General features: G+C 54.2%; 1 protein-coding gene across 1 annotated transcript in view; it reads right to left on the reverse strand.

The window, feature by feature from the left end:
- UVRAG (UV radiation resistance associated) overlaps window positions 1-6,825 on the reverse strand; it is a 46,016-nt gene extending 39,191 nt beyond the window's left edge. The window contains 3 exon segments of the mRNA XM_066589023.1: window positions 719-788; window positions 790-837; window positions 6,623-6,825. Coding sequence (XP_066445120.1) covers window positions 719-788; window positions 790-837; window positions 6,623-6,754 — 250 coding nt within the window. The 5' untranslated portion in view covers window positions 6,755-6,825.
- Between the last annotated feature and the right edge of the window lie 2,809 nt (window positions 6,826-9,634).

Genomic DNA, 9,634 nt, shown 5'->3' on the forward strand with positions numbered 1-9,634 from the left:
TTGGCAACACTGAAAATATATGGTGGCTGCTCAGCTTTAAACTATATCCATATTAGACCAGCAGGCGTCCCCCGCCTGGAACGCTCAGCCAATAAGCTGTTTTGCTGAGTCAGGGCGCTTGCATAGAGCAGATTTTCTGTAGGAAAGCAGACAGCTCCGATCTAACACTACAGTGGTCAGCTTGGTATTACATGCATAGTTCTCACTTCATTGGGAACTTTTCCTGTAATACCAGCCCAGGTTCTCGCTCTTCTTCTATGTGAAGCTCTGGGCAGGGAGCATTTACACGGAACGAGAAGCCAGCGACCGATACAACCGCGAACGACAAGTGAGCGATTTTTTTTTTGCATTTTCTCTGAACGCTTAGCGCACAAATTGGTTGGTTTTTAACACATTTTTTAGTGATGATCGTTACCTGTAACTGGGCCATTAGCTGTTCATCGGGATTGAGGAGACCTCCATGCGAATGACTACGACCAACCATACATTTGTGGTTGGCAAGCTGCTGCACAACAATTAGCGACTCCCCGCTCGTCCGCGTGTCGGCGGCCATGTTTACACTGAACAACTATCATTTGCATTCGCTCTTTCAAGAGACTCTTCAGCCGAAAGTCGTCTGATGTAAAGGTAGCGTTACCTGCATGCCAGGTATTTACAAGAGGCCAATGCACAGGACTAGTATACAACGTACGGGGCTTTACCACACTGCCTTACCCACCTTTGTAAATGATCTCGCCATCAAGCAAATGGGAGGTGAAGTAGGTATCCAGCAGGCGGAAGCCGTTTCTTGCTGACAATGTTCCGTGCTGCGATACTCCGCAGGTGGCGAAGGCGGCGCTAAAAGAGAGAAATGGATGCAAGAAGAAGATTTAGTAAGTATCCTGCGCAAGAAGTTACTGGAGCTCCCACTTGTGTCCCCCTGACAACACTTCCTAGAACAACCTTGTAACCCGGGCCTCTTGCCTGCAGTAGGGTGTGCCAGCAGAGCCCGTACCAGCTCATCTACGGGTAACACCAACACCCGTCAGAGCCGCTGCCGTCATATATACCATTGTGTACATCAGACGGCCGTCCCCAATAACGGATCATTCGCTGAACGATGCGGAGGAGATTTAGAAAAAATTGTTCTGTTTTGAAATTGGTGGAGGCGGGGGGGGGGGGGGGGGGGGGGGGGGGTATATATACAGTTAGTACAGGATACGGGGCTACACCTCCCGTCACATGTATGGATCATGTGGCTTACCACCCAGATTCCCAGAGGCTTTCTCCACATAACTGGGTGTAGTAAGCAGCAGCGTGTGACTGTTACGTCTCCATCATGTGAGGCCGCACAAAGCGAAGGTTTGTTATAGAAGATCCCGATTATATTGGCATGAAAGGAGGAAGAGATTACAGGGACAGAAATCACTAATTGGCCCCAACATTAGAGGAAAACATCCACTGCTACATTGTTACAGGCCGGCATCTACATTGTAGCGGCTCTACCCCCCCCCACCCCCCCCCCCCCCCCGTAGTCCCGTTACAGGCCGGTGAAGCGCGCGGGAGGACCCGGCCACGCGTGCGCGGCCCGGGGTCCCAGCGAAGCGCACGGAGGACACGGCAGAAAAGAATCAGAGGGGCATTTATGGTATATCTTGTAAAAGGCGATCTAACACGCAACTGAAAAAATGCGCTGACTTGCAGTTTGTTTGTTTTTTTTTAAAGGATAATTTCTTGGGACTTTTCATATAATACAGTACAAATATGAGGACAGAAACCTCAGCAGGATTGTGTAAGTTTTGGTCATCAGAACTCCATCCTCTACAGTTGTAGATACATTTATGTCACTTTCTTCCCCCGGCCGTGACCACAGTCAGCGCTCGGCCTCCTCGCACATAGTGAGCGGAGATAGACCTCCGTATTAGTCAGATCCGCCTGCTGCAGTATTAGGGCAGTCAGGCCCATCGCCCCCATGGTCCATTTGTATAGAGGGACGAGCCCAGTCCCTCCACGCTTCCAGCTCTAGGAGGTTTTTCTGGGGGGTTTCCAGTTGAGCAATGTCACTTAAGGTCATAAAAGCAGCAGATTGTATCAAGTGTTCCTGCGTCACCCGGATGTCCTCTGTGGGGCCAAAGAGACAGATGCACGGGGGCCCCTAGGTGTCTCTTGAAGTACTTGTACGGAGCCAGCAGGGGGCGCTATGGTCATCCGAGTCCCATCTCGCCGTGAAGTAAGGTTACTTGCCAGTTGTCTATAGAAAACAAGAGCGGCTTCAGAGTGTTGGGCATCAGTGCCAGCGGGATGTTCAGTAGGCCCCCAAAATCGCTAAAGAGGGAGTTATTGGAAAGGTCCGATGGTGTTTGTAATAAGGTACTAAGAACCCCATTTTCCACAACATCCAAGAGGGTGGTTATTGCATAGCGCCTCCAGAAGATGGTGGCAGGTACTGCAAGTGCGGGAGGTTAGGGTTCCTCCATAGGCAGTGTGTCATCAGGTAGCAAGTGGAGGGCAATATTCCAAGCTTTAAGGGTCCCCCATATGGGTACAGGGAGTAGACATGCAGTTTATCGTAAACCAGCACTTTTTAAACTGCTAGGTGATAAGTCGACTGAGGTCCAACCCCTAGAAGAGCAGTGCAGCTTTACTCCAGAGCTGCACTCACTATTCTGCTGGTGGAGTCACTGTGTACATACATTACTTATCCCTGTACTGATCCCGAGTTACATCCTGTATTATACTCCAGAGCTGCACTCACTATTCTGCTGGTGGAGTCACTGTGTACATACATTACTTATCCTGTACTGATGCTGAGTTACATACTGTATTATACTCCAGAGCTGCACTCACTATTCTGCTGGTGGGGTCACTGGTGTACATATATTACTTATCCTGTACTGATCCTGAGTTACATCTTGTATTATACTCCAGAGCTGCACTCACTATTCTGCTGGTGGGGGTCACTGTGTACATACATTACTTATCCTGTACTGATCCTGAGTTACATCCTGTATTATACTCCAGAGCTGCACTCACTATTCTGCTGGTGGAGTCACTGTGTACATACATTACTTATCCTTGTACTGATCCCGAGTTACATGCTGTAATTATACCCCAGAGCTGCACTCACTATTCTGCTGGTGGAGTCACTGTGTACATACATTACTTATCCTGTACTGATCCCGAGTTACATCCTGTATTATACCCCGGAGCTGCACTCACTATTCTGCTGGTGGAGTCACTGTGTACATACATTACTTATCCTGTACTGATCCCGAGTTACATCCTGTATTATACCCCGGAGCTGTACTACTATTCCACTATTCACGGAAATAAACTGATAATCAGATGGAAGTTAAACAATAGCTGCTCCTGCGTCCGGCATAGAATTGGTGAACTCCGGTGACGCCAAACCAGTAACCTGTGCGAGGGAAATAGCAGCTCGACCCTCAGCGCTCCGCCGGCCGTGGGGAAAGAGAGGAAATAGGTGCAGAGTAAATCCCCCGGAGGTAGAAGGACACGAGGCGGTCAGCGGCAGGGATCAGCGCTCCGGGCCCACCACAGACCAGTGCCACACCCCCACTGAGTTCTGGTGCAGGTGAGTGGATGTGACGGGGGAGGTATTTATTGGACGCACCTGCTCCCGTGAAGTCTGTGCGGTGCACAATAATATCTTTCAGAGTGGCACGCTCTAACAGATGCCCGCGGCAGGCGGCACACGGACTGAGAGGGCAGACATCAGTATATAAATACTAAACCCCAAACTCCTGAGAAGCTGAAAGTCCCATAACTTACGGCGCTGGCAGGGGGAACGGGTCCCTTTAATACCAGCGAGTGCCACAACAGTAACCCCCGGAGTGCTGGCAGAGGGAACGGGTCCCTCTAATACCAGAGAGTGCCACAACAGTAACCCCCAGAGTGCTGGCAGGGGGAACGGGTCCCTTTAATACCAGCGAGTGCCACAACAGTAACCCCCGGAGTGCTGGCAGCCACTCGCTCAGGCTTCATTCATTATTCATCCACTGCCTTGTAACGCTAGCATCTCTGTAATAGCTACAAGGCGGAGATGTGCGGCACAACACGGGGCACCAGGCAGCTCCATGATGCCAGCCGCTGGGGGTACAAGCAGTACCAGGCACCCGCAGCTCCATGATGCCAGCTGCTGGGGGTATAAGCAGTACCAGGCACCCGCAGCTCCATGATGCCAGCCGCTGGGGTACAAGCAGTACCAGTCACTGCAGCTGCACGGGCACCAGGTCAACGACTACAGCGGGCAGCATGTTCTGCCTCAGGCGAGACAGTGGACACAGTAACCTGAATGATGGCATGTATATAACTCTTAAAGGGGTATTGTACACCAATTACCCCAGGTCCCAGTACTGGAAGCCCGACCCCCCGACAGAACAGTCCCAAGACCCCCTGCAGCAAGACAAGGGGGTCACACAGAACAGTCCCAAGACCCCCTGCAGCAAGACAAGGAGGTGGGGGGGGGGGGCACACAGAACAGTCCCAAGACCCCCTGCAGCAAGACAAGGAGGTGGGGGGGGGGGGGGGTGTCACACAGGACAGGGTCCATATAGGTTTTCAAAAACAATTTTCCATGACTTCTCCGCGACAAACCCTGATCCCCCCGACACTGGAGGAACTGCAGATACACGGAGCCGGAGGCTTCAGGCCGCTGCACAGCGCCGGGCGCAATAGCTCTGCTTGAAAACCGCGACATTTCCCCTGCGAATACGCGGCCGCCACGGGCAAGCTTCTCAATTTTTAATGATAAAAAACACATGCACAAAAATTGCAAGATCCTGCGAGGCGATAATCCGGAGGCTCCACGGGGGCCGAACACGGCAGAAACATCGGAGGAGCGGAACCACTGCAGACGGGACGGAGAACATGGGAGGTCGTTGGGCCCATAATTCTGCGCTCTCCCTCACATCGCGCATTTTTTGAGTGATTTTCTCGCCAGTGACGGCGCCCTTATTGGTTTTTTTATATACAAACATAATAGCCGCCGCGTCCGGAAGGCGTCTGCAGGTGAATATATATATATATATATATATATATATATACACACACGCACGCACACTATATACACACTATATACACACACGAGTCCCCGAGCGTCGCAGGATCGCCGAATGTTTGAGGCGGCTGAGAACAAAAACCTCAACACTTCAGAACCTGAAGGAGTGTCTGTCAGGCGGTGACGGCTCTGGTGTTCAGTTCGGTCTATTCCTGCAAGGACACAGCGCCGCGCCCGAGGGCCCGCACACGCCGCGCCCGAGGGCCCGCACACGCCGCGCTGCGTCCGCACACGCCGCGCTGCGTCCGCACACGCCGCGCTGCGTCCGCACACGCCGCGCTGCGTCCGCACACGCCGCGCTGCGTCCGCACACGCCGCGCTGCGTCCGCACACGCCGCGCTGCGTCCGCACACGCCGCGCTGCGTCCGAGGGACAAACAACTAAAACACAAGAATCGCAGAAAATAATATCACTCAGAAAAAACTTCATGACTAAAAACAAAACCCCGACACTTCCGGATTCCCCCGACACTTCCGGATTCCCCCGACACTTCCGGATTCCCCCGACACTTCCAGGTTTTCCGTGACGCCAGCCGCAGCGGAGGACGGTCTCAACCTTAATATAATTTGTGTATCCATCCCTCACTGTCCTCAGAGCCGTTACTTGCTGTCAGTGAATGGGACAGTCACCCCCTCCCCACAGGATGATTGGTGCTAAGCCCCCCGCCAAACTCAGGCACAGGACCCCCGCGCCCTGTTATACTGCCCCCCCCCCCCCCCCCCCACAAGTACAGCTGGCGCTCCGTTCATTGCAATGGGGCTGACAGGAATACCTGAGCAGGAGGGGGGACCGCAGATACATCCCGCCGAGCACAGAGCCGTCACACTGGACCGCAGATGATGGGGAGTGGACCTGCAGGCCACCGTGTACACAGCTCCTACACAACCACATGTGTCTCCATGGTAACAGACTACAAACAAGCCAAAAACGGCAAGAGCTATTATAGACGCCCCAGCGGGGGTGACAGCACCCCCACCACAATGCCCCACGGGTGACAGCACCCCCACCACAATGCCCCACGGGTGACAGCACCCCCACCACAATGCCCCACGGGTGACAGCACCCCCACCACAATGCCCCACGGGTGACAGCACCCCCACCACAATGCCCCACAGGTGACAGGAGCCCCCTCACTACCCACAATGCCCCAGGGGTGACAGGCGCACCCTCACTACCCACACAGCTCCCCCCAGCAGTGCCAGGAGCCCCCCTCATTACCCACAATGCCCCAGGGGTGACAGGAACCCCCTCATTACCCACAATGCCCCCCCCCCCCCAGCAGTGCCAGGAGCCCCCCTCATTACCCACAATGCCCCAGGGTGACAGGAGTCCCCTCATTACCCACAATGCCCGGAGCCCCCCCTCATTACCCACAATACCCCAGGGTGACAGGAGCCCCCCTCATTACCCACAATGCCAGGAACCCCCACGTTACCTACAATGCCCCAAGGTGCCAGTAGCCCCCTCATTACCCACAATGCCCCAGGGGTGACCGGAGTCCACGTTACCCACAATGCCCCGGGATAATAAGCAGTTACCCCCCGTAGAGATCTAACGGCTCACCTGCTGGGTGTGCAGCTCTACGTGCAGAGACCGCGGCCCGGCCACCAGTCCCACCCCAGGAGACATGGACACGGGGTTCAGCACTGCCATGCCCTCCCTAGTGCTGCCCCTCACCGGCCCCGGGAGGCTCATGGCGGCTCCTCACTCACTGGATGACGCCGCTTCCTTCCGGGTCTCGCGCGCTCCAGACATTCCCTGCGCTCCCGCCTCTCACACGGCCGCGCGCTGCCCCGCCCCTAAACAACATCTCCTTACTGTGGTTGGCTTTTCACAGAAGGCAACGTTTCATTGGTTGTTGTAGCTAGAGTGGAGTGGCTCCTGGTAGGTCCTCCCTTTAGCCACTACACCCTAGACATCTCACTACTGAACTGACTAGAATGTAGTGGCTCCTGGGAAATCCTACTATCAGCCACTACATTCTAGTCAGCTCATCAGTGAAGTGGCTAGCGTGTAGTGACTTAAGAGAGGACCTACCTGCAGCCACTACAATCTAGTGGAAGCTGACAGGAAATGGTTTTTTGTTGCGCAGTGACCGGAAGTGTAGCGTGTGACGTCATGGTATCTATGAGCTTCAAAGGGGAAGCGTCCCTAATAAGATTGTCACTGAAGTCCTGCAGAACCTGGGGGTCATTCACATCGGCGGATGCAGTTGCATTCCGTGAAATATGCAGCGTTTTCACGGACTGAGTCTGCGCATATCTGATACTGCATTTTTTGCGCACGTATTCACTGTTTTGCGCCTGTGTAAATGACCCCTACATGAACAATAGGAGGAACATATCAAATCTTATATTGATCTTATTTTTACGTTCTTTTTTAGCCCCCCTGGGGGACCACAACTAGCAATTCTTTGATCGCTCCTGCAGTATGATGTAATGCTATAGTATTACATCATACTGCGGTCTGACAGGCAGTCTATCAGGCCACCCCATGGCCATGGCTTAATAGGCAGCCCCAGGACCTTTCAAAAGGCCCCCGGCTGCCATGGCACCCGCACAGCTCCTGCAATCTCATCGGGGGGGGGGGGGGGGTGGGGGGGGGGGGGGGGGGGGGGGGGGGGAGGAGGAGGAGGATTCCCCAGGGCTTGGTCCTTGGCCCCCCTCCTCTTCTCCTTGCTGTTGGGGTCCCCCAGGGCTCGGTCCTCAGCCCCCTCCCCTCCTCTTCCTCTTGCTGTTGGGGTCCCCCAGGGCTCTGTCCTCGGCCCCCTCCCCTCCTCTTCCCCTTGCGGTTGGGGTCCCCCAGGGCTCGGTCCTCGGCCCCCTCCCCTCCTCTTTCCTCTTGCTGTTGGGGTCCCCCAGGGCTCTGTCCTCGGCCCCCTCCCCTCCTCTTCCCCTTGCGGTTGGGGTCCCCCAGGGCTCGGTCCTCGGCCCCCTCCCCTCCTCTTCCTCTTGCTGTTGGGGTCCCCCAGGGCTCGGTCCTCAGCCCCCTCCCCTCCTCTTCCCCTTGCGGTTGGGGTCCCCCAGGGCTCGGTCCTCGGCCCCCTCCCCTCCTCTTCCTCTTGCTGTTGGGGTCCCCCAGGGCTCTGTCCTCGGCCCCCTCCTTTTCTCTATCTACATAGCCCCTATTGGACAAACCATCAGGAGATTTGGCCTCCAATACCACCTGTATGCTGACGACACCCAGCTATATACCTCTTCCCGTGACATCACAGCGCCGGTCCTCCAGAACATCACCGACTGTCTGTCTGCTGTCTCTAACGCCATGTCCTCTCTCTACCTAAAACTAAACCTCTCTAAAACTGACTTACTGGTATTTCCACCCTCCACTAACCGACCTCCTCCTGACATCTCCATCTCAGTGTGTGGCGCCACCATAACTCCTAGACAACATGCCCGCTGCCTTGGGGTCATATTTGACTCTGATCTCTCTTTTGCCCCCTACATCCAATCTCTGGCCCGAACATGTCAGCTGCACCTCAAGAACATCGCAAGAATCCGCTCTTTTCTCACCATAGACACGCTGAAAACACTTGTTGTTGCCCTCATCCACTCACGACTCGATTATTGCAACTCGTTGCTGATCGGCCTCCCCTGCACCAGACTCTACCCTCTCCAATCCATCCTGAATGCGGCAGCCAGGCTCATCTTCCTGTCCAGCCGCTACTCGGACGCCTCTGCCCTGTGCCGGTCACTGCACTGGCTGCCCGTTAAATACAGAATTCAATTTAATCTCGCTACCTTCACCCACAAAGCCCTCCACAGTGCAGCGCCCCCTATATCGCCTCCCTCATCTCAATCCATCAACCAGCCCGGGCTCTCCGCTCTGCTAACAAAACCAGACTGAGCGCCCCTTTAATTCGAACTTCTCATTCCCGCCTCCAAGACTTCTCCAGAGCAGCACCGGTCCTCTGGAATGCACTACCAAAGGCTACCGGAGCAATCCAGGACTCGCAGAACTTCAGGCGTGCTCTAAAAACGCACCTCTTCAGGGAGGCATACCGAATTCCCTAAACAAACCTCTCTGTACTCCGCCTGATAACATGCTCCCTGACCTACTGACTGCAATCCCTGCCAGCCGCCATCAACTGCCCCTGCAGTCACACCGATTCAGCCACCACATGACTAAATGTCTGACCATTGTCTGTGTATAGCATCCCTCACTCTCCCTCCCGCCATACCGCGCACATCTGCAGCCCTTTACCTTCTGTATCCCCCCATTACTTGTAGTATGTAAGCTCGTTGCAGCAGGACCTTCACCCCTATTGTCTCCATCAGCGGATTACTCTGTACTTTTGTCTTTCTGTATCCCCCTGTTTTTGTAAGCGCTGCGGAATATGTTGGCGCTATACAAATAAAGATTATTATTATTAATTGCTCATTTTTTAAAATTGTACATTTTTTGGGGGGGGGGAGGGGTAAAACCAAACTTGGGCGGACCACCGCATTAACACAAATATCAGACCGGACCAGATGCTGAAAGAGCTCAAAAAGTTGAATAATGCAGATAAAAATGTACTGCTGCCGTATACGAATACATCCGGAACTGGCGCCAAAATAGCGAAAGGAATAATCC

Source organism: Eleutherodactylus coqui, chromosome 1, assembly GCF_035609145.1.
Source record: "Eleutherodactylus coqui strain aEleCoq1 chromosome 1, aEleCoq1.hap1, whole genome shotgun sequence".
Taxonomy (NCBI): Eukaryota; Metazoa; Chordata; class Amphibia; order Anura; family Eleutherodactylidae; genus Eleutherodactylus; species Eleutherodactylus coqui.